This window comes from Sus scrofa, chromosome 9 (genome assembly GCF_054392235.1).
Source record: "Sus scrofa isolate SSC_HxYL_T2T_F1_AM1 chromosome 9, Sscrofa_HxYL_maternal_Yorkshire_Landrace_v2.0, whole genome shotgun sequence".
Classification (NCBI taxonomy): domain Eukaryota; kingdom Metazoa; phylum Chordata; class Mammalia; order Artiodactyla; family Suidae; genus Sus; species Sus scrofa.
The window spans coordinates 113,242,689-113,268,598 of record NC_139391.1 but is presented as its reverse complement, the minus strand read 5'-3'; the positions used below and the strand labels follow the sequence as shown (position 1 = coordinate 113,268,598).

Sequence of the window (25,910 nt, the reverse complement as noted above, 5' to 3'; positions counted from 1 at the left end):
CTTCACTTAGCATCCCAAGTCCATGATTTTCTTTTCTGTGGAAAGGTTCGTTTGTGCCTTATATTAGATTCCAGATATAAGTGATATCATATGGTATTTGTCTTTCTCTTTTGACTTACTTCACTCAGTACGAGAGTCTCTAGTTCCATCCATGTTGCTACACATGGCATTATTTTGGTTTTTTTTATGGCTGAGTAGTATTCCATTGTGTGTATATGCCACATCTTCTTGATCCAGTTGTCTGTCTACGGACATTTGGGTTGTTTCCATGTCTTGGCTATTGTGAATAGTGCTGCAATGAACATACAGGTGCACATGTCTTTTTTAAGGAAAGTTTTTCCCGGATATATGCCCAAGAGTGGAATACCTGAGTCATATGGTAGTTTTATAATTAGTTTTCTGAGGTATTCCATACTGTTTTCCATAGTGGTTGTACCAATTTACATTCCCACCAACAGTGCAGGAGGATTCCCTTTTCTCCACACCCCTTCCAGTATTTGTTATTTGTGGACTTATTAATGATGGCCATTCTGACTGGTGTGAGGCAGTATCTTGTAGTAGTTTTGATTTGCATTTCTCTATCAGTGATGTTGAGCATTGTTTCAAGTGCTTGTGGGCCATCTGTATATCTTCCTTGGAGAAATGTCCATTTAGGTCTTTTGCCCATTTTTCAATTGGGTTTTTGGCTTTTTTGCTACTAGATGCTTAGGTTTTAAATGCCAAAAATCCTTTAATCCTAATTAAAGATCTCATCTTTTATTAGTTAATATGCAAGGCACAACGTACACTTATAATTGTTGTTGTTGATGATATGTGTAGATCCCTAGTCTCCAGTAACATTTTTGATCACTTAATATTATTTGGGCTGATGTTTATCATACCTAATTAGATCACCTTTGTTTTTGTCTCATAATATGTTTAATGTAGTCTTTTCTTTGAAATATGAATAGGAATGGTATTATCTTACTAGGAGTGCTCTCTCTAGTTTGTTGCTTCTATTCAAGAATATAATCATGCCACTTGTCCATTTGTAGGGATTCATTTGATGGGAACTATAGGATGTAACCCAGGAAAATTTCACTGCAGTGTGTAAGGGCAAACATAACCATGAGAGGACGAAGTGGTGCCCATACTTTTCTCCCAGGCCCTTCTCTGCTGAGCTATGTGTTTAGCTTGGCCACCTCGCATACAGATTCAAAGAGGGGACCAGATCAACTGGGTTTTTAAAAAAGCTTTAAAATGTTTTTCTTTTGTTAGGGAAAAAAAACATAAATAAAAGTTCTATTTTTTTCCTCACCCTACTGGATTTTTTATGAAAATTTCACATTAAAGACCATGGCTTTAAACAGATTTCTCAAAGAATATCATGGTACTCTGAACATCTGTTTGCTTAAAATTCATATTCCTGGATCCCTCCCATAACTACTTCAAAGTGTTAAGAGAGGTTAAGGATGGGGATACAGAGTCTACATGTTTACTGGCTCCTCAAGTGATTCTTTTGCCTAGATATTTTGAAAACCAATGCTTGCGGGTATTTTTAAATTATATGAATTATATGTGAGCCTTCAAGGCATCACACATAAAATTTGGCATCCTTCTTTTGAGCTAGTTTGGTACTTTTACATCTTTTGCCATTTTTTTTTTATTATAATTAACCTATGCTATTTTCTGTTTCTTTTTGAGCCAATTTTAGGAACTCCTTTTTTCCTAGGATATCATATATTTTAGCTAGATTTAAAAACAGTTATTTTAATAAAATTATATTTTGGGAAAAATCAATTAGTTTGCTTTTCTTTTCCATACTTGTCTGATCATGTATGTCCTATTTAGGATTGCAAACCCTTAGAGATACCCTTTAGTTTAAGAGTAAGAGGAGGAGAGGAGTTTAGGATTGATTTAATGTGAACACAAAGAAATACAGTTAACTTTTTTGAAGTCCATATAAAAGATGATAGTTTTGGAATCTCTTGTTTTATAAGAACCATTTTTTGAGACAATAATTTCTGAAAATTGAAAGGCAAGGATTTGAAAGGTCAACCTATAAAATCATCCTGCAAGTAATAAATTAAGACCTCAGTTTCCCAGGGAATCAGTAGGAAGATAAGGTTGGGAGCCCAGGTGACCTTCTAGACAATCTGGAGGGATAACATGGAGGAGATAAGAGATAGTTTTTAGAAAGAACCCAGTCTCTGCTGAAAGAAAGACCATTATGGCCAATAAAGGGACAGGTGATGGAGCCAAGCCTATGCTAAGAGTTGTCCATCACCATTCAACAGAGCCCTGTATGTTGTCTTGCCCAGGAGCATTACTAGTGTCTCTCGTATTGCTTTCCAAGTGAAGGTTTTCCTGTTAGTCGTTTGTAACTCACCCCCTGACCCAAGTACATCCCATTAGGAATATCCCATGTATATCCTGAGATTTTACTAAGCCCATTTAAAATCTACTCAATTAGTTTTTAATATCCTTAAAAGAAGGTGGAGCCCTGAATATCTGAAGGCAGTGTAGTGGTAGAGAAGGAAGCAGCACCTGAATTTGTGTTGTATTAGAAAACAAAAACAAAAATAGTTCAAAACTCTGCTTTGAGCCAGGGCTTTGGAGACACTCACTCCTGTTACATCAACATGTATATTAGTAGAAAGTGCTTATGTTAGTTTTCAACTTTTCTTAATTGGAGAATTACAACCACCACTTAACTGATCTCTCTGGAAATACTCTGTACTCTCTAGTCTTTTCTCTTCATTGCTTACAACAATCGCCTTCTAAAAAATCAGATGTTCTCATGTTGCTACTCCAGAAATTTTCATTATGCTATTGTTACATGGAAGAGAAAGGTCAAATTTCGTAGCACTGACTGCATTGCTCTTCAAAAAATTGACCAGCCCCAGGTCAGTTTTTCAGCCTCATCATATGCCTCTGCCCAAGATTAAACCTCTATTTCACCAAGCCAATAGACCTGAACTTTTTAATACTGTTGAGTTTTTCACTCACTTGTCCTTTAGATCATCAAGAACTCCCTTTTTTGCTGGCTCCTTCTTCCCATTTCAATTTCAAATGCCTTCTCTAACTTTCTCCCCTGACTCTGTGAAGAGGTCTTCTGTATACTGAAAGTGCTTCATTCCAACTCATTTAAAGCATCTACCAAATTCTTCTGTAATGACAACTTATGTCTCTGTTTCTCTACTGGCCTGAGGACACCTTGAGAGCACTGACTTCCGCTTGGCCATCTTTCTACCTCTGGCTTCAAGTATAGTGCCTGATGCAGAGGAGACACTCTGTAAATGTTTGCTGAAATGACTTGTCCACAATGAGCGGCATGGCTGACTAATAACACTAAAATACACTTTGTTCACTTAATGGTCTACATTCCTTTTTTGTTGTTCTGATCCAGCTATTTTTTTTGGACTTAGGAGAAGTTCATTTTATTTATTAATTATACATCATTTCTTTAGATTTGGCCAATTATTCCCATCCTGATATGACAGTTTTCTTTTATCTTTTTTAAAATTTGAGTCTCTTATCCAAGGAATATGCTCTCTCTTCCAGCTGAGCCATTAGCCACATGTATTATCCTGCCATCATTTTTTTTCATCCAAGTTATAACTAACAATTCTGGACAGGTCCTTTTACATAACATTTATCTTATCTTCTTTAAGATTATAGCGATTCCTTCTTTTATTTTGTTAACTGGATTGCAAACCCCTCAAGAGAGACACCATGGTTCACTCATTTTTATATCCCCTTAACTTTTTTGATATCAGTAAATACTATCAGACATCCTAATATTCCCCGATGGCAATAGTAGGAAGCTGGTTCTATAATCAGATGACCTATGATTAGATCGCAACTCTCCATTTGGGGATAATCTGGAACAAATTTCTCAAACCCTCCAGGCCATTTTCTCATATACAAAATGTGGATAATATTAGTACCTGCATCATAGATGTATCCTGAGAGAATAAGTTAGACAATGTATACTTAATTATTCACTGAATGTGTAGTAAATGCTTCATACTGAGGGATTATTATTAATGTGGGTGTTCATTTAAGAAAATAAAGTTGGAAATATCAATGCCATAACTGTTCATTTGTCTACCAGCCTATTAGTTTGCTAGGGATACTATAAACAAGCATCACAGTGTGGGTAGCTTAACAGAAATTTATCTTCTCACAATTCTGGAGGCTCTATGTCCAAAATCAAGGTATTGGGGAAGTTGGTTTCATTCTAAGACCTCTCTCCTCAACTTTTAGATGGTTGTCTTCACATGGTCTTCCTTCTGTGTGTGTGTCTGTGTCCTAATCTCCTCTTCTTATAAGGACACCGGTCATATTGCTTTAGAGCCCACCCCAATGAACTCATTTAACTTTAATTGCCCTTGAAGACCCTCTCTCAAAATACATCACATTCATAAGTACTGGAGAGGCTAGGACTTATGCATATGAATTTTGAAGGGACATAACCCAGGGTATAACCATTGGCCTTGACATTTAAGGCCAATGGTTCAGTTCAGGGTATAACAATAAGAAATACATATGAGTAATATCTAAGTAACTTTGGCAGCTTGTCCTTTTCCACTCTCTGCAGTTTTGATTGGTAGTGCCTCCAGTGGGAGGGATGCACATTTATGCTCAACAACCATGGGGCTCAGCCATGTGGCTTGATGTGGTCAGTCAGTGATAGGTGTGTGTGTATGGCATACCTCACTGCCAAGCAGACGTTTTAAGAGCCATCGATTATTTTTACCATTCTCTTGCTCCTGTCTCTCTACCACAAGACCAATAAGGGCTGTTCTTTCAGTCTAATGCCCAGAATGAGGGATGATGGAACAGAACTGGCTAGATGATGAGCAGCTTCTAACGTGTAAATGTGAGTGGCCAATACATATTCATTACCACACAAATGATAATCAACTGATTTTAAAAAGGCATGTATATGCTTATTACTTTTCCTTGAAAAGGCACAGAAATTCAGTATACCATCAACGAGGTCGTAGACCTAAACTATAAAACAAGGAGCAGAGTATAAGCAATTTCATGAGGAATCAAAGATCTGTTGGACATACCACTTTTCCCATTTATGTGGAAGAGTATGTTGGCCTCCCCCCTGGTTAAATTTTCTCTTGAATGTAAAAGAAATTGCATCACTGCAGCTGTTGTAGTCCTGTCTCTCCTTGTTCTAAAGAGAAATCCTTTTCTGTTTGTGGAGAATCACAGTGGGTATAGAAAATCAGAATTGTCTGCCTTCACTTGTTAAACACTAGGACTCCCTAAACCAGGACAACTTCACTCCAACCAGTATCAATTTCACCAAAACACATGTTAGTCTCAGTGCAATTCAACAACCATACTTCAGTCTCATGCCATTTCCCAGTTACTAGATATTAAGCTAGATTCTGGAGAGTGGGCAGGATTTGGGCTGCTAGGAAGAGAGAAGGACATTTAAGGCCAATGGTTCAGTTTAAACAAAGGCGCAAAGTATATTCTGGGAATAAGAACAGTTGAGGGCATTTGTATTAAAGGATGAGGAATGGCTACAAATAGGACTGAAAATGTAACCAGAGGACCATCCGTAGCAACCAGTGTTGGTGATTCTAAGCCAGAGCACAACTCAAAAACAATGGGCAAAACTTTAAATGTTATAGGTAAAAATTTATATATTCATACCTGATTTTTAAAATATTTCTCTTTAAAAAAATACATAATATAATGTAGCAGTTTAAAATGGAGGTTTCTAGAACAGACAGCCTGATTCCATATCACAGCTCTGCCATAGGCATGCCTTATTGAACTTGAGCATAGTAATTTACCTATAAGCCTCAGTTTTCTCTCCTTTATAACAGAAAGTGATAACCATAGTGCTTTCCAACTTGTGTCCATCAACAGATGAATGGATAAAGAAGATGTGGTATAGATACACAATAGAATATTACTCAGCCATTAAAAGGGAATAAACTATTGCCATCTGCAACAACATGGATCGAACCGGAGGGTATTATGATAAGTGAAGTAAGTCAAAGACAAATATTGTATGTTTTCACCTATATGTGTAATCAAGAAAAATAAATGAACAAATATAGCAAAACAGAAATAGACTCATAGATAGAACATACTAGTGGTTTTCAATATTAAAAAAATATTGAATCACTATATTGTATATGTGAAACTAATATGATATTGTAAGTTAAATAGACTTCAATTTTTAAAAAAAGTAATTTTAAAAAACAATAGAGGAGTTTCCACTGTGTGACTTCCATGGCTCTGGTCACTGTGGAGGTGCAGGTTTGATCCCCAGCCCAGTGCAGTGGGTTAAAGGATTTGGCATTGCCACTGCTGCAACTCGGATTTAGTCCTTGGCCCAGGAACTTCCATAGGCCATGGGTGCAGCCATTGGAAAAAAAAAAAAGCAGAAAACAGTGCTTTCATTATACACTGAGGCTCACTGAATATAATGATGCATGTAGGACTCTTGGCAAAATACCTGAGTCAAAATAAAAGCTCCAGAAATGGTACTTGCTGCAGAAATTGTTACTATTGCAGCTGTTCAGAAATAGAAATTTAGTGATATGCCTCTAAGAGATTTGACAACCTGTATCCATCAGTTCTTGTGTGTGCCATCCCAAATATTGCTTCTTATCTGTCTTAAAATGTGCACAAGATAGAGCCAAATAGTGAGCCCCACACATGACCTTCAGTCACTGCTGTGACCTGAGCCAAGAGGCCCCTAGTGCCTCTCAGTTTATGTCTCAGCTCCAACAGGGCTAAGCTCTTACAATTTCGATCCAGCCACCTGCCTCACTTCCACTGTGACCACATCAGATTCAATTTTAGAGCAGGAGAGAATGAGAAAGCACCTAGCTACTGCTCTTCTAGAAGCTACCTGAGAAATCAGTCCTCTTGGCCACTATTGAGCCTTCTAAGCAGCCTGAACTGAAAACTGTTATGCCACATAAGAGGGTAACCTTTCTTCCATTAGAGTGTTGTCTTTTTTTTTCTTTATTGAATCACTGGCTTCATCATTTTGGGATTTATGACTGAAATTTCTATCTTCTTTGAATTAAACCCTGTGGTTAAGTAGTGGTTCTTTTATACTTATACTGATTCATAGTTTAGAAGAAAGTGGGGGGAAAGAAGGAAAAGAAAATGATGAGGATAAAACCACCACTTGGCTTTTTTCTTCTTAAATTTTTTTTAGTTTAGTTTTAGGTAAAACAGTATTTGATTGATTAATGCTTAAAACAATATTACTGTAAAGTGAGAACTTTGAGGTGGTGTTGTCATGGAAATAGGAAGGAGAGTAATCCAGAATCATTTTTCTCTTTCCTACAAAAACTAAAACATATGGGCATAGGTCTTGAATGAACAGTTAATACTGATACTTGCTTTTAAAAGTTACTCATACTTTTCCCAAGACTCAACTAGGAAAGCTGCTTCTGTTATTAATCAAATGATCTCAATAAAATATGCTGAGCTAGTTTATGATATGGCATCTCATCCTGAGTATAATAGCTGTTTTTCATTACTGATGGGTTGAGGTTTCCCAATTAAATAACACAATTTTATTGGATAATACTGGCTATTCTAGACAATGTTGTTTTAAGTAAAAGAATTACTCAGATCAACTCTTTCTCTTGCCTGTATTTCCCTATCTCCTCTCTGTCTCTTCTTCCCCTTTTTCCTTCCCTCTTCCTCAAGGTCATTTGTTTATTCAATCATTTATTCAATCTACATTTATTCACATTTAAAGGAACCCCTAGTACATAGTAGGTAAACTTGAAAATAGTCACAATTGAGAAAGATACAGCAGCCCCTCATTAACCATAAAGGGCAAATATCTCAAAACACTCAAGGGAGAAAAATTTATGTTTTAAGGGAGAAATATTTAAGCTCTGACAGGCATAAATTAAGTAGGTGTCTGAAACAACACATGACCTTATTGAGGTGTGTGTGTGTGTGTGTATTTCTCTTCTTTTTAGGGCTGCACCTGTGGCATAGGAAGTTCCCAGGCTAGGAGTCAAATTGGAGCTACAGCTGGGACCTATGCCACAGCCATAGCAACACCAGATCCAAGCTGTATCTACAACCTATGCCACAGGTCACGGCAATGCTGTATCCTTAACCCACTGAACGAGGCCAGGAATCAAACCCACATCATCATGGATACTGGTAAGGTTTGTAACCCTCTGAGCCACAGAAGGAACTCCCAAGCCCTATATATTTTTATTACTTATACAATGACCAAAATAAAATATTCACTGCTTTTCCAGCTTACAGACTCCAAGTTCATATCCCCTCTTACTAAGTTCCACTGAGTTTCCAGAGACACAAAATGGCTTGAATGTTGGTTGGTGTAGAGAGTAAAGATGAAAAAAAAAAAAGATATCTTAATAACTGGTTGACTTGGTCTTGTTTGTCAGGCAAAGGGATTCATATACCTCCCTGCCCAATTTTTATGGTCCTGGATGACACTGAAGTTTTGACAAGCAGGACATTTTCCACTCCATCACAGAAACCAACAAGATAGGAAACTCTCATGCAGACAGCATCTCTGAGTCTGTATCAGGGAGGTGTCCTGGGGCTGCTCCTTCGCCCTGTTCTGCTCCTTCTCATTCTGCCTATAGATATATATGCTTCTGCTGTGGAGATTGTGAATGCCCAGACTGGAATCTCTCTCTCTCCTCTCTCTTTTTTTTCTTTTTTGTTAATGAAGGGCAAAAACACCTGCAACATTAGGTAAAAGAGAGCTGCCATTTAGTAGTTTTATGTTTATATCCATGTGGGTGTACGACTTCTCTGGTAACAAGAAATTCTCTCTGTTTATATTCTGTTTTTAAAAATTATCATTTTAATTGCTGTCTCCTATGAAAACAAGTGTCTTAATTTAGCAAAATACCTGGGTAAACCACTTTGGATAGCTGAGTCACTGAGAGACTTGGGAAGGAAAGGAAAGGAAATAAAAGAAAGAGTTCAACTCCTCTCAATTAGTAAAGGACACGGAATGTAGAAATGTAGGAACTGGGGATAGGGGAAAAGAAAGGACATAGAATTGAGAGAGATGGCCAAGCAATGTGGGGCAATTTCCAAGAGGCTCTTGAGGAATTTTCATGTTCAGTCTTAGGATGCATCCTCTGCTATCTGTAAACTCCTTCTATCTTCCTAAAGCTGTAGCAAAGACCTTGGATGATTGTCTTGTTCATTTGCTTGTGGAAATAAAGGAAAGCGGTTGGATCTGTATTTCAGTCAGTGCCAAGATGTGGATAATAGGAAATAGCAGCAAGTGCAGAGCAGGGAGTGATTCAGCAATGTCTGGACATCATGACTAAGGATGACTGTGAGAATGTAAACCTCTCCAAGAATTCACAGGTATTAGCTACAAAATTCTGATCATTGAAGGGAAAAAAAATCCAGAAGTAGAGACATATATATTGGGATTACCCGATACAGGAATTCACCATTTGGGAGAGAGATTACTGTATATGCTAATGGATTTTGTACAAAACCTTTTGGAGTCCCCAGCAGTAGAATGAGAAATTGAATTGAGCTGAAAGGAATTTGCCCAATGTACTATTTGGTTGAATGAGCACTTGCCCAAGATATTCCATTAATGATGACTAGAGCAGATAATTCTTGTTGGATAAACTTCCCTTTACATTTCTTAATATAACATTTCTGCCATGGTGAGTATTTGGAGGGGGGGTGTTGGGTACAAACTATTTAAGGAAGCTGTTTGAAGTGCCCAAAGGCCCTTCTTATGATGATTCTTCCCTAAATAATCCTGAGTTCTCTCCTGCCCTAGGGGGTTCATCACTGGAACATGTGAAATATCAGCCAGGTAGACCAGTATGAGAATTTTGCATTCAGATAGAATCATGAAACATCAAAGGGCCTAAAATAAGTCCAGTGTGACAAACGAGCGGCCCAGCAGGAAAATCCTTAATAAGTACTGAGTTAAATCCAACTAAAAAAAAAAGTTCAAGTGTCAAAGAGTATGAACTGAATCAAATCAGGAGGAAAAACCTAGACTAGCAGTCAGGAAGAACTGCTATCAAATGAGAGAGTCTTAGGAGATGGGACAGAGTTGATTGTCAGTTGAACTGCTGCATCCCTGGCTTGCCAGTACTTGCTGTCAGCAACGTGGTTTGGGTCTCTGGCTGACTGGGTTCAACTTAAATGTATAGGTTCAGGACAAGACGTCACAAGTAAAGAGAGAGAACTCAATGGTAGCTGAGTCTTCATGGGAGTGAGAGAAACCAGTGTGAGTCAAAGGTCTGATTAGTTCACCAAATCCATGTTCTAGGCTTTGTGGTATAGTTTAAAGAATATCAACTGCAAAAGAAAAATGATTGATTCCCAGCCCTAAATACCCACCTTACCTGGCTGTTTGTGAGGATAATATGTATCTTTGAAAGTAAATCATGCAGTATTTAGTAAATAATAGTCCGGGTGTTTTTCTGCCTCCCTCCCTTCTTTCTTCCTTCTCTCCCTTTCTTCTCTATTCCTGTTTTGTTTTGTTTTGTTTTCTCACAGTGGGTACCTTAGAAGCATCGTTCTCTGAGCATCAGACCTATCATGACTTCCAATTAACTCTTATTTTCAGTACTCATGTAGACCTTGCCACAGTGACCTTCAAACGCATTAATCCACTGGGTTCCTCCCACACCATCTCAGCTAGGGTGATGCTCTATGCCCACATGGACGTAAGCAGATGGTGGTTGTAGCCCTGAGTCAGGGTCCCTCAGGAAGATGAGCAGAAACCTCAGCAAACTCAAAGCATGTGTTTTATATATCGGGAGAGATCACAAGGGCAAATTATCTGTCAGCTGTTTCCACTGCTGACTGGGGAGGCCTTGCTGAGAGCAACCTATTCAAGCCTCCCTAAAGGCAATTCATTCTCCTTTGCCCTGTGATAAATCTGTGTTAATAGATATGGATTTAGTAACATTCTCTAAAAAGAAGTTACCCATAGAGTTCCAAAACAGGGTTCAAGCCGACCATATTGATATTCATGTGATCAAAATTATGCAGTATTTATTTTGTCAGCATATGGGGAAAGTAAACTTCAGCCTAGAATAATGTTTTGACGTTGTCTCAGAAGGATGGTAGTTAAAACCATGCAACAGGATGAGGTCCATCAAGAAGAAAGTGGAAAGCAACATTTAAGGAATAGAACAAACTACACTGAAAAGGCATAACCAGAGTAATAGGAAGGTACTGGAATAAAGTAGTATCTTTAGTGATTAAAGGCTAAGAATTTAAAAAAGTCAAGAAGAATGGGGCTAAGAGTATGGCTTGAAATACAGGTTAAGATCCTTTCAGTGATTTCCCATTTCTCCTAGGATGAGATGCCAAATTCTCCATAATGTCCAAATGTCTTTCAGACTTCGCTTCACACCATTCTCTCATTCTTCTGCCTCCAAATCTCTACTCTAGTTTCACTGGCTTCCTCTTAGTTTCTCTAATGTACCATGTTCCCTCCTACCACAGGACCTTTGTATATGCTGTCCTCTGCCTGGAATAGTCTTCCCCTTAGTTGCTTTAAATTGTCTTTCTGATCTCAGATGAAGCATCATTTCCTCAGTGAAGCCTTCCCTGACCAATTAAGGCCAAATCAATTTCCTTAATTATATGCTTTTTCGTAGAATCATATTTCTTTCTACCCTAGCACTAATCTCAATTTATAATTATATGTTCATTTATGTTATTTGATAAAAATGTCTCACCCACTGGAATTTAAATTCTATGAGTGGGACTCAAAGAATTTTTAACTCAGCCATTAGGATTTTAACCAAGCAGCAAGAGTTGCCAACCAGAATCAGTCTAGTGTGGAAAGAGAGACTTTCTGTATTTTCTGTCCATTAGTACATACCTAAACAATTCCACCAAAATCAGCTTGGTGTTTCTCCATGGCTTGGCACTCAAGACACACCCTGGCACATCTCAATCCTACAAAGTTGCTGATTGATAGGTTAATATGAAATAAGGCACAAAGCAAGTTTTCTAGCCACTGGTTTTTAATCCTTGGAAGGGCTATAGACGTCTTTAAGAATTCAGCAAAAGCTATGGATATTATTATGGATTTAATTGTGTCCCCTCCAAAAAGACATATTAGAATCGTAACCCCAAGAACCTGAGAGTGTGATCTTAATTTGGAAATAGGGTCTTTTCTGATTATTGAGTTCAATATGAGGTCATTAGGATGAGCCCTAATCCAATATAACTGATACACATATACAAAAGGGAAATCTGGACACAGAGACATGTATGTATAGAGGAAGACAATGTGAAGACACAATGAGACTGCCTTCTAAAACCAAGGAATGCCTTGTTGCCATGAGCTGTGGTGTAGGTCACAGACACGGCTCGGATCCCAAGTTGCTGTGGCTCTGGCGTTGGCCGGCGGCTGCAGCTCTGATTAGACCCCTAGCCTGGGAACCTCCATATGCCATGGGATCGGCCCTAGAAAAGGCAAAAAGACAAAAAAGTAAAAATAAAAATAAAACCAAGTAATGCCTGAGATCACCAGAAGCTGGGAAGAAGGCTTGGAACAGATTCTCCCACACAGGCTGCAGAAGGACCAACCCTGCCGACTCTTGATTTCGGACTTCTAGCCTCCAGATCCGTGAGGCCAAACATTTCCTTTTTTTCTTTCTTTCTTTCTTTTTACTTTTTAGGGCCACACCCACAGCCTATGGAAGTTCCCAGGATAGGGGTCAAATTGGAGCTACAGCTGCCAGCCTATACTGCAGCAACGCTGGATCCCAGCCTCGTCTATGACCTACACCAGAGCTCACAGCAACGCTGGATCTCTGACCCACTGAGCAGGGCAAGGGATCTCGAACCTGTATCCTCATGGATACTAATTGGATTCATTTCCGCTGCACCACAATGGGGATTCCCAGACATTTCTATTATTTACGCCACCAAGTTTGTGGTACTTTATTAAGGCAGCCTCAGGAAACTAATACAGATACTCTCTTTGGAAATGAAAGCACTTGTGGAATACACGACTCTGCAAATCATTTCAGGGTGTTCGCTGATCCGCTGAAGCCCAGGTAAATAATTCTTTCACAGACAGTGTAAAATTCTTTGACCAAAATCCCATGGGCTAAGGCAAAGAAAGAAGCGAGAGGAAAAAAAACAGCATCAGCAAACTGTTTGCTGCATGTTTGGCCTTTCCTAGGCACGACATTGATTATTTCCTTGAATCCTCATAATACTCCATGAAGTAGACATTAGCATCCCCATTTCAGAGAGGAGGAAATGAAACGCTGAGAGATGTAACTTCATGCACAGATTCACACCTCTAGAGAGAGTAATTACGCTGGGAATATGGCCTGAGTTTGTTTTACCCTGAAACCAAAGCTTTTTTGATTCTTACCCAGCCTCTGAGCATGAGTGATATGTGAGATCCAAAGCACATGATGTGTGGTTTCTGGGGCTGTGAGGTTACAGAGACCAGGGTTATGCATGTGTCAGTGGCTTCGAGGGAAACAGGAGAATAGCTTTAAAAAAAAAGTTAAGGGCTGTTCTTTTAACTACTTGCCTTCGTTGTTTGGCAGTGCAACTTCTTTTGACCTAAAGATTTTGGCATAGAAGGATTTTTGCTTTTGCTTGGCAAGGATAGAGTCAAGCAAGGATTCATCAAGTCGCACTAATGACAATTATCAAGAGCCATTTTAAATTTAGGATTTTTAGGGATATGAACAGTAGTATGGATGAGACAGTGAAGGAAGGGAAAGCCCATCTCAATCATAAAAAAATATTTTTTGATCACCCACTCATTGGTAGGCTTAATGTTCTGTGGACAAAGTCTGGCTGCATAGAGCCTTGAATCTAGAGAGAAAACCGAGAGTTACATCAGTTAATACAATAAAGATGTGTGATAGACAAAGAAGAGTGAACTATATAGCAAATTGAAGGGGTAACTACTGGGCCTAAGTTTACCTCAAAGTATGAGTAGTGATTATCCTTACTTAGGGAGTGAGGGAGAGGTGATTTCAGGCAGAGGAAACACGTGCAAAAGCCCCGAGGCGACAGAAAATATAATACATTTGAAGACCTGAACCCAGTTCATCCCAACCTAAGTGTGGAATGGGAAGGGAAAAGTAATAACGACACAGGAGGGCTGTTGGGGTCATGAAGGGCCTTGTTAGCAGCTGCATCTTGGAGGCCGGGTTTCCCCCAGAGAGCAGGGGGAGTCAATAAAGACTGGCAACAGAGGAGGCAGCTCAGGAGAAAGGGCTACTGGCTGTGGGAATCCAGCAAGTCAGTCTAAGTGTCTGTTGTCTCAATGGTAAGAGATAATAGGGCCATTGTGAAGACTAAATTGTCAGTTAATGTAGTATTCTTAGAATGGTGCCCTCGGAAGCATCAGCTCTTGCCCAGTGTTAGGGGCCACACCAGTGGAGGCCTCTTACCATCCTGTACAGTGCTCTAAACACCATGCCCTCCTTCCATCCATCCCCAGAGAACTCCTCAGTGGCAAGTGCTATAGTGATGCTTTGCCCATAGCCCCCTGGATCATACACAAGTTTTCAACAGGTTTGTCCTATTCTACCTTGTCAGAGAGCAAGGTTTTTCCTCCTACCATCCTCAGACAAGATCTGCATGTCTCTGGCTCCAGGAAAAGCAGGTTGTCCAGGCACTGCATGTGGAAGAGGCAGCAGCCCTAGCCCAGGGCACTGGGCACTCAACAGAGAACTGCTGGCCATTGGCCAGGAGAGGCCCACTCTCCATCTCAGCTTGGGGCCCACCAAAGCTTGTCTCATGGGTGGTTGTTGTGAGATGACAAAGACTCACCCCAGGAGCATCCGTTTGAATCTTTATACCATATATTTTTTTGTTTTGCAGCCTTTTTAAAGCCCTCAAGCTTTGGTGAGCCCTGGGGGTGGTAATACTTAAAAATATCATCCTACTTCACCGCCATGGAAAAATCCTAGGAAATTCAGTTCAGTTGAGGGCTTCCCTCTCATCTCCTTTATGTGCAATTTTAGAGACTTGGTCAAAATATATGTGGGTGTAACAGCTCTTACAGACACACAGGCTGTGGAACCTGAGAGTTAAAGTCACTTCATCTCCTGACACTGGGCCTCAGAGGATGAGGAGAGAACATGGGTACCAGAGAAAGCAGACTCATTGTTCTGAGAATTTCTTCTCATTAATGATGGAATTTCATATATGCTGGGTAACCCCCGTGCTCAGGGACCAATTGTAGTTGTTTGCTCAGTGTATCTTTTACTCTAGTAAACCTGTGAAGTAATTATTATTATTCTCATTTTTGCTGCTATGGAAAAGGCAGCCCAGAGAGGTCTCTAGATCAGACTAGAATTTCAAATGGATAGTTTCACTCAAAAGTCAGTGGGCTTCCTGTATCCATTGCACATAGAGCCTCACATGTGTGAATCCCAGCTCTGTCATGACCTGGCTCTGAGACCTTGGATGAGCTACTTAATTTTGCTGTGCTTCTAGTTCCTTAATTGTGCTTACCAATAAAGTAGGTAATAAAATTTACATCTAATAGAATTTCATTGAGTTAGATGAATTAGTACTTGTGAAAATAACTTAGGACAGTGTCCAATCATTAGAAAGTGCTGTAAACAAGTCATTACCATTGTTATAACTGGAAAGACAGGGAAGTCCAACATCATCAGAGCAAAATGGGATATTGCCCAAAGTCCTAGGCTAAAAGTATATACATATACAACCAAGTAAGTATATAAAAAAGAATAAAACAAGAACATTCAATACCTAACCTCAACAGCTCATTCCAAGAAATCTTCCCTTAAAAAAAAAAAGAAACCTCCAAAGCAAGATACATGAGAAATGTTGGTTTTTAAAAATTGTTTTCCGGTAAAAGCTAATTCCTTTATTTTTGTCCCTCACACCCCCTCCCTTTTTCCCCTGTACTTCAAAAGGATCTGGATGAACTGAATAATACTATCTTAGCTCCATGATTATATGCTATTATTATTGAATTCCTGAAGTAGCTTCTGCTCAGAGAATTTTAGACAGTGTTACAGAGATTAAAATCTTCAAACTCAAAGTTTATTATTCAGCTTATCCTCAACCACAACTGAGATATGGAAAGATGAAGATTTTGTGACATTCTTTAATGGGCCTACACAGTAAATCCCAAATTTGTAGGTTTGCTTATGGGCCCAGAACTTTTTATAGGCTCTTCTCAGAGTTTGTTGTTCTATGAATCCAGTTCAGTTAGCAAGTCTATATTGATCATTTACTGGTGTAGATAACTATGGGGAAGTCAAGAAAAGTTGAAGACTTTCCCTTGAGGAAAATAAAGTCTAGCTGGGAATCCATGAACTGGTCTCACATTAGAAGTAATATGTATGTGACTGTCAGAATCTGGCCTGGGTGTTAGGACAGCACCAAAATGTCTCCTACATACCAGCTGAAATGTAATTAAAACCATTCCATCATAATTTCACTTTTTAACTCACACTTTTGCCAACAGTCTCCCCCCCCAAAAAAAACACAACAAACAAACAAAAAACCATCAAATGACCACTTGTCCTGCTCACCTTAGGGATGACATCCTTTAGGTCAGTGGTTCTCCAACAGCATCAGCATCACCTGGGAGCATGTTAGAAATACAAATTCTCAGGCCCAGCCTCAGGTCTATCGAATATGAAACCCCAGGGGGAGGAGGGACAAGAATCTCTTTAATCATCTCTTTCCAGGGATTCCATTCATGCTACAATTTGAGAACCACTGCTCTAGTCCTCCATCCCAAATTGGCCTAAAGTCCTGTGAAAGATACAAAGCATTTTTACCTGAACGTTTTGGAGAAAAGAAAACCCAAGGATTCCACAGCGAATAAAGGGAAGACTCCAAGATTTTAATAGTTCATCAGGTTGAATTAACATTTGTAAAAAAGATAGAAAACTGAAGGATAGAATAAGATTGCCCCAGCTCTCTGAGATGAATCAAGTGAGTACAGATTTTTTTTTCAACAAAACAGTAATGTGGAGCCTATGTCAAGAAATGGTCAAATGACTTATTAAAACTTTAGTTCTACAGCCACAGCCAGACTTTAAAAATTAAGTTGAAATTATGTTTAAAGCTGGCAGTGCTAAATGCTCGTCTTAGTAATTTGAGGGTGAGAGTGAAGAGAGGGTGTGGCATAAGAAATTTTGTAAGAGCCACAATTTCAAAACGCTTCCTAGAAATTTGCCAAGGTACAGATGAGCAGCTGTGTTTGAGAATACTTATCATCAGCCTTCAAACATCACTGGGAATTATAAACTTTTTAATATTTACAAGTCAAAGAAGGTGAAAATGGCATTATATTGTTTAACTTGCATGTCCTTGCTACTGAGGTTGGACATTAAAAATGTTTATTTTCCATTTGTCTTTCTTCCTTTGTAAATTGTATACTTGTGTCCTTTACTTATTTTCTAATGACCAGTAGATATTAATTGGTTAGTAAAATGTCATATTATGTAAGAAGTACACTGTAGAATGTTTTCCTCCCGTTGTCAATTGTATTTTAATCTCCTTTATGATATTATATTATTTATATGATATATGTGATATATTATATATCACATATGATGTTATATATTTTTTATATAAACAACTTTATATACTCAGTCTGTGTCACTCTCCCTCTCCCTCTCCTTCTCTCTCTCTCTTTTGCTTAAATTGTTTCAATCCAAGATCAGGCTATGTTTTCCTATATTTTATTTTAGTATCCATAAAAAAATCCTGGAGTGGTTTTGCACTGTTTTTACATCCATCTCTTTAAAGTGTTACAGTTTATTTCAGTGTGTGGTGTGGGTAAAACTACAACTAGATTTTGTTTCTAAAAAAAATGGATGATTTTCCCGATACTTTTTTGGTAAGAAAACCCATTCCTCCCATGGGTTTATGATGCTTCATTTTGAAATGTTAAATTTGTGTGTCTCTTTCCAGAGCATTGTGCCCAATGATTTATCTGTGAATTCTGAAGTCTGTCCAACTTTTTATTTAACCATTCATTTTTTAACTAACATCTCATAGGGAGAGTCTGCAACTGTGCTTCCTTTTCTTCTCTAGACCCAATTATTTTTTCCAAGGTCAACTTTAAAATTATTTTGTCAAATTGCAAAGGAAACCCCTTTGGGTTTGGAATTAGATATTTTAACCCCTCTTATTAAGCGGGAAAAAAATTATCTCTGTAGGCTACTTAGCAGGTAATTTCAAAAGTGATTTAAAAAATCATTACATACTGCTGTACTTTTATAAAGTTTGTGTATTTTTTTTAGAATGTAGGCTCCACGACTTTCTTGTAAGGGTTTTTTCCCAGGAGTCCTTGTTTTCCTGATTCTAGTGAGATTGTAAGCTTTGTTTTTATTTTGTTTCTGATTATGGCTGGTACTTTTAAACTATTGATTTTTTTAAATTTTAGCTTCAAAATTTCTTCTGCCTAAACAGATGTTCAACTAAGTAGCAAGAGGCCAGTCTCTGCAACAGGCAGACCTGTATCTTTCCTCAAATAAGAATTCATTTCATACCAATGTAGGATGTTTTCATGACCTTAAGATCTCTAGTTAAAGGGCGCCTCCTCAGAGAGGGCTTCCCTGACCATCTCCATCTAAAGTGGCTATTTATTCATTCTACTTTATCATCTTCTTTAATTCTCTGTATAGTTCTTGTCACTTTCTGGCTTTTTTAATGGTCTGTCTGTTGCCTGCCTGCCCGCCCACCAAAACCAGAATGGAAGCTCCCTGAGGGTAGGACCTGGCTTTTCCTCCTTCAGTGCATGCCAGTGCCTAGAAGAGAGTCTTAGATGTAGGAACATCTCATAAAGCTTAGTGAATGAATGGGTTCCGGAGAATTTGGACAGGTGATGCTTTTTCTTCAGCCAGGAAATCACAATCCCCAAGATGCTTTTCCAAAACTCTTTGGGAGACTTCAGTCCCTAAGAGTATGTGCTGTTGACCATGGCCCACAGTCTATTCTATTTCACTCTTAGAATTAGTATTACCAGGAATTAATTCAGGAAAGTAGTGCTATTGAGAAATGATGTGAAAACAGAGGATGAAGGAATGGTTTTCGCTGCCCCAGAAATAATCTCCCAGCAGGGGAGATACCTGTTGGCTTTCTAACTGATCAGGCCAGACCTTTGGCAGAAGTGGTAAGAGTGGGTGAGGACATTTTCTTACTGCATTCCTACCTGCCTGTTGCTTTTCAGAGCTTAGGAGCGGAATGATCAAGGCCCTTGCTCAGCCAGCCGCTCTCACGGCTAGAGGGCATTCTTACAGGTTGGCAAACTGTTGATGGATACTTCTTATTTCCAGAACTATTGTGGCTTTATGTGTTTGTTTGTTTGTTTGTTTAAAAGGACATTTGATCATGAAGTCTGGAGAAAGATAAGGAGGTGCCACCACAACCTAGAAGCCCACAGTCTGATGTTCTCAGTTTTATATTTAGCTCATATTCAAAATTGGCTGTAGAGAATTGTGCTTTAATGGATTCATTCAGGTTTTTCCTCATTTAATAAACATAACTTCTATAATAATATACTAACAGCATATATCTAGGAGGTAAAATAGCAGTTGAAAATTGTTATTCGTTATCTTCTCAAGGGCATTTGATATGAACTTCAGTGTTCTAATTTATGAGATGGAAATAATAATAACTTCTAGGTCAAAGGTTGTCGTAGAGATTAAATGAGATAATTGGTATAAAATGGAATAGAGACTCTGACACAAAGTAAGTACTTGTTAATATTCTCTAGGATCGAGGTTGACACTATTTTAATTTCCTCTATCCTTAATGTATTCTGTGGAAAATGGCAAGAGCCATGGGAGGCTCATTTATAAAAGAAAGTTGCAGTTATTTTTAAAACTAAGCTTCTGTTACCCCTGATGGTACCTGAGTATGGCTAAGGGTGGGTACATTTCTGCCTATGGGTATGAGGCAATGGAGAGCATTCAGAGATATCCCAGAGGGCAGGCCAGCCAATGGGACAAGGTGAACACCTAGAAGGCATTGCCTTCATGGGCCACTATAACCCAGATAAGATCCTTAGCAGATTTACATGTCCATAAAGTGTTGATTTTGTTGGTTCATGGAGGGTTGGTCAAACTCCCAAGGGAAAGAAGCCAAATATCTAACATTTTGAGTGCCCATTACTTGCAAAGTCATTGGCTACATCCTTTATAAATGCTGTTCCATTTAATTCTAACACAGTCCTTTTAGTAGGAAGTGGAGAAAACTTAGGCTCATAGAGAGTTCCAATAACTTGTGCAGGGTAATAAGTGACCTAATTGGCATTTGAATTCAAGTATGTATGATTTCAAGCCCTTGTCCTTTCTATTACACCCCATAGTCTCCCCAAAAACTGACATCTACTAAGCAACTTAACTTGGGCACGAGACTGGCATATAAACCAGTACAACAATGCATTGTTTTACAATAGTGTTTTGCATCTTTTCAGTGAGTTGGAATACTTAAGTCTGCCATTTAGGACATTCACCTGTGATGATAAATTATTGCTGTTGTTCTGAAACCAAGCTCTAGAGAAGGCAGTGTTAGGCACCGAGGCAAATCCTTTGCACCTGTGTCCTTACTCCCTCCTTTCCTCCGGTGCTAGAGGGTCTGTTCCCTGTGCCCTTTTTCTGACATGGGAGTGATAAGATCTACTTGAGGTGGAATTTGTAGTAGAGTAGACACACCTATTAATTTACCCTGCTCTGGTTTGTGACTTCTTTGGCCTCTACTTCCTCCACTTGGTCTTGCCTAGGTCACCAGAGTTCTAGAAAGTTCCAGGGGGCCAAAGTCCCAGCTAAATAATTTTCTCTCTTGCACACAGCTAGATAAATACCACCAAATCCTTGGTCTTAGATTCCCTAACTAAATTTCACATAAACAAATCTCCTTTTGCTAAACCATTTTGTCTTCAGACAAAATGAGAACTTTCCAGGATTCTTTCACATCAGCTCCATCCTGATAGCCCCATCCTGATGAGATAGGTTTCCAATGACAATCTTGATTTAATAGGACTTCATTATTCCTCCAGTTTTTTAACCCTGAATGTGAAGATCTTTTTCCATGGCTTAAATCTCTAAATAACTCCCTTATCCATACATTGTGTATTTAGTGATACAATGTCTTCAATAACAGAGCTTAATCTTATTTCCAAGCAATTAAATGTTTAGCATATTTACATCTTACCTCATTAAATAAATTTGTTGCTAACACTCTTCTATAAGTAGAAAGCAACTTATTTTTTTAAATAACATATTGGGTTTTTATTAAACAACTTATTCTTAATAGACTGTTGTACTAAATGATTATATATAGCAAGAATCTGGGGAAAACCTTATCTCCATTCCAGGAACATTTGTGATAGAAGGGGCCACTGATTAGTGGTTTAGGGAAGCATATTTAATTTGGAAATGCTCTATGTTATGGTAACTTAAAATGGAGGTGGCTGAACTGAAAATCTCTAAGCTGCTTCTCCAATATGGCTTGAATTCTCCTCATGTTTATTTATCAATACATATCAATAACTTGGATTGAGAATTTATGACGATACATCAAATGGTTTTTCCTCCTCTTCTTCTTCCTCATCCTCCCTCTCCTATTCTTTTATTCTTATTTTTATCCATAACCTTATTCTAAATCTTCAGTTATCTTTGCTGTTTAGAACATAGATAGATTGAACTAGAATGTATAGGATTTCTATAAGCATGATATTTTTGATATTATTAGATAGGACACATAAGGATCTAAGCAATGTCCTTAATGCCAGGCTATCAGGAGTATCTGTCTGAAATCTTTACAGTGCTATTTCTCACTTTTTATGTAGTGTGAGTTACAATGATGAGAACGTGTGGTTGCTGACTTTGGAGGGAATTATGAAAGCTAGTAAGTGAAAGGAGGTTGAATCAAAAAGACAGTTCATAAAAGCACAAACCTTTGCTAGGCTTGGGGCATCACTTTTACTCACTCCTCTGACCCTAATGTGCACCACAGATCATCAAAATATCCTAAGATTGTGTAGACAGATCAGTCTATGGCTTTACTTTATTACTCCCAAGTCCTCAGAGTGGCTAGAGCTGCTAAGAAAAGGTCTCCTAACACTTTAGAATTTAAAACTTCTGCAAAAGCAAAGGGCCCTGATTTAAAAAAAAAATACTAAATTACCACTGCTAATTACTAATGTGATTCTAGAATGTTTCAGAAACGTTTTCTCATCAAAAGTTTTCAATTTAGTTTTTACACAATTTTGTTTTTCCTGGGCAAGAATTCTGCATTTTATAATGGAATTTAATGGGAAACTTGGCTCTGCTAAATTGTCCTTATTCCATAAGATAGGATGGCTATACCATAATGCCCTAACAAATACACCACTTCTGTCCCTGGTAGAGAAATGAACCCAACCCTAAATATCTATTTCATATAACTACCCACCTACCCCAAAACTATACTGTTAATCAAACAGATTTGTGTATTTAGTTAACTGAAAATTTTCCAACAGTTTAGGCTGGCGCCTCCTGGTTGGGAAATTAATACCGTTGTTTTCCGGAGTTCCCATCGTGGCTCAGTGGTTAACAAATCCGACTAGGAACCACGAGGTGGCGGGCTCGGTCCCTGCCCTTGCTCAGTGGGTGAAAGATCCGGCGTTGCCATGAGCTGTGGTGTAGGTTGCAGACGCGGCTCAGATCCCGCGTTGCTGTGGCTCTGGCGTAGGCCGGTGGCTCCAGCTCCGATTCGACCCCTAGCCTGGGAACCTCCATATGCCGCGGGAGCGGCCCAAGAAATAGCTAAAAAGACAAAAAAAAAACAATACTGTTGTTTTCCCAACCTTTCTCCAGGCTGAGAAAACTAAAAACGAAGCTGAGAGTTTACTAAATCATGTACTTAAGGTTTGTAAAACCATTTCGCAAGATAACCCTTTGATGAATTGTTTCTTGATAATTTTCTTTATTGACATTATATAACTCAAGTGAAAATTACAATGATAGCAGTTATGTTTTAATAAGAAGAGTACCTTTTGTCATAAAAAATTATCCTGATAAACGAAAAGAACACTTAGCCATGCAATTTGAACACCAGGCTAAGGAGCCTCCCCTTTACCTGTGGACAGTGGAGAACCACAGGAGTAGGGCACCATCAAGTGTGTATTGTGGTCCCGACAGACACAAAATCCTTCTGGAAAGAAGACTTGGCTAAGCTGAGAAGGGGTTTAACTACCAAATCAAACCAAATGAAAAATGAAAGACACCCACTTCACATGTCTTGAATAAAATAGGAGTTCCCTTCCTTTCTCTTTTGAGTGAGGGTGTGGATTGGAGTGGGAAAGGCAAAGATGCAGGGCTAAGGAGATGTGCAGTTTGGAAGGGAGTGGGGCCATCCTGTGGATAGAGAGGGGAAGTGGGGCAAACACTGTCACAAAGGCTTTATCGGGCTGGACCACCTTCAAAGCAATTGTGAAAATCTCCCCCATCCATACATTCCAGATGCCAGCCTTGGCTGGGCTTCACTTGCTCTGTGACTCCAGTAACCAGCATGGGCACTGGAGATAAGAGGGGTTCAGGACTGGCTTATGAATGAGTGGAGGATGGCTTCTAGAAGAAAGACAAAGACAGAGGGTATCAAGATCTTGCCAAGGCCAGCAATGTTAAGAACCTGGACCTTGGGGGAGGCTGAGGGGATGGGTAGGAGGCAGTAGCTTTAAGAATTGTTCTAATGGGACTCATGACACTGATTGCCTATGAGCACTGAAGGAGAAAATATGGGTTAAGAATGACTGAGGCTTCTGATCCAGGTCACTGGACTTTTAAGAGGAAGAGAAGGCTTTTGAGAAGGGATATCGAATTTGGTGTAGATCTCATGAAGCACTTTTTCATTAGAGAAACATTTTAACTCCCATACAGCCAAGATAAAATATATCAAAGAACACTTAAACGTGCAATTAAATTTGTTTATTGAAACAATATAAAGCTGTAATACAGATTGTTTTCAGCATAATATAGATGTCATACATTTCTCCTCGAGATAAATGATGGATAGATAGGTGGCCGGACAAAAATTAATAGCAGAAGGAATCTAGAATTTTATCACTAGAGGTGTCCCTAGAGATTAGCAGAGATCAGCGAACCCAATCCCATTTAACAGACGAGGAAGTAAGGACCAGAGAAGCTAGCATTCTCCACTCTACAAATGTTTAGGGCACTGACCATGTAGCAGGCACTTGGTGCTGCGCATATAAAAGTAAACAGAACATGGTACCCGTACTCACAGAGCTCACAGCTAGGCTGGTGAGCAAGAGAGTCCAGGGGGCAGGAAATCTAGACACAGCCTAGTAAGCATTGTCATTATACGATGTTCAAGCTGTAAGGTGCAACCAATCCAGGCTTGGGAGCAGCTCTTTGAAGGCCATGCATAAGCTGACCTGGGGAGGATGATCGGAAGTTGAATAGACAAAGAGGTTGTCAAACAATGCCCCAGGGATGCATAGGTGAAGGGAAGCATGGAGTGTCTAGCAAATCAAAGAGTTCTAGTACAAAGGAATTCTTGCTCTGGATTTCAGAAACAATAGCCTACTGATTCCCAGGTAGCTGTTCTTAGAATGCTACCTGTCTCTCCGGGTCACTGACAAATATGTGATGATTCAGCACATATATCGATACTTTGCATAGAAAAAAGGAAGCGTACATGGCTCATGCTTACCCAGATATAGACATTAAGATTTTCCAAAACCTCTTGTTTTAAAATATAGCTTTAGAGGAATAATCACTTTGTATTATAGCCTTTCATTTCCTCCCAACATGTTTCCATCCATTGGGTCATGCCATAAAGCTCTTAAGGCCGGAAGGGACTTTTAAGGGACCACTGCGTCAGCAGCCAAGGCAGCAGAGGGTAGGGAAAAGGAGGTGCTGGAGGGATGGAGCGGTGGGATCAGTCCTTCCCCCAGCGCAGGCAATAAGGGGGTCATTGTCTGTAGAGAACTTAAAAACTAATACAAAAACTGACCAAAGTCATTCTGCTTTGTTTTATCTCCACGTGTCAGCAATTCAGCAATTCTCAGTAGTGTCAGTAATAACACATTTTCTACCACCAAGGCAAACCACTCCTGCTGACCCTCACCCCACCCCTGAGTATGCCATGCTCTTTCTATAACCTGTACACACAAAGTGCTACACCCAGACAGGCTTTAGAAACATCTGAGGTCCCTGTGTTAGCCATGTCTTCATGTATTACCACACATTCTCCATCCCATCCCTTTTTGTAAACCTAGCCCAAGTAGTCACAACCATATATAAAAAAAAAAAAAAACCCCAAAAAAACTGCACACATCAAAGTTTATCTTCATAGATTTCTGATATTCAACTCTAACAGTCTCTCATCTCTCAAGTCTCAAATCTGGTTTGAGCTGGGGCCGCCGGCCTCTGATGTCCGATGCTGCCCCTTCAGTGTTCACAGGCTCACCAGGAGCAGTCCTCACGCATCCTCTCTGGCTGGGCTGTCTGGCACGTGCTTGGCGGGATAAACACCGAGGGGTCTTTAATGCCCAGCTGTATGTCAAAAAACCGTGTGGACAATATCACACTGTAATTTTTGGTGAAGGTCTCCTGGACAGGATAACAATCCTTGGCTGTATAAATGCCGATCCAGGTTTCATCTGTAAGAGGCAGGCAAGTGGAGTTTTTAATGCAGAAGACATGCCAAATGAATGTATTTTTAATTGTGCTAAGATACACATAAAGTACATCATTTTAACCATTTTTAAGTACAGTTCCATGGCACTAAGTTCATGTCGCTATGAAAGCATCACCACTGTCCATCTCCATTTTCCATCTTCCTCATTTGAAACTCTGTGCCCATTAAACGCTAAGTCTCGATTCCTCCCTTCTCCCAGCCCCTGGCAACCACCATTCTGCTTTCTGTCTCTATCATTTTGACTG

General features: G+C 39.2%; 2 protein-coding genes across 8 annotated transcripts in view; one reads left to right on the top strand and one right to left on the bottom strand.

Annotated features, from left to right (window-relative positions):
- The window catches only part of LOC102157670 (uncharacterized), a 210,717-nt gene that overhangs the window by 165,737 nt on the left and 19,070 nt on the right, over positions 1-25,910 (top strand). For 2 of the 7 annotated variants that reach the window (XR_014816157.1, XR_014816146.1), the window contains one exon: positions 5,881-6,003. The exons of 3 other annotated variants lie outside the window; for them this stretch is intronic. The gene's annotated coding sequence lies outside the window, so the exon portion shown is untranslated. Of the gene's footprint in view, positions 1-5,880; positions 6,062-25,910 lie in introns of those variants that run through there. 2 more of the 7 variants (XR_014816152.1, XR_014816154.1) reach the window with 1 other exon arrangement.
- The window catches only part of EPDR1 (ependymin related 1), a 29,135-nt gene continuing 27,137 nt past the window's right edge, over positions 23,913-25,910 (bottom strand). The window contains exon 3 of the mRNA XM_021063578.2: positions 23,913-25,627. Within this exon, the coding sequence (XP_020919237.2) occupies positions 25,431-25,627 (197 nt within the window). The 3' untranslated portion in view covers positions 23,913-25,430. The remainder of the gene's footprint in view (positions 25,628-25,910) is intronic.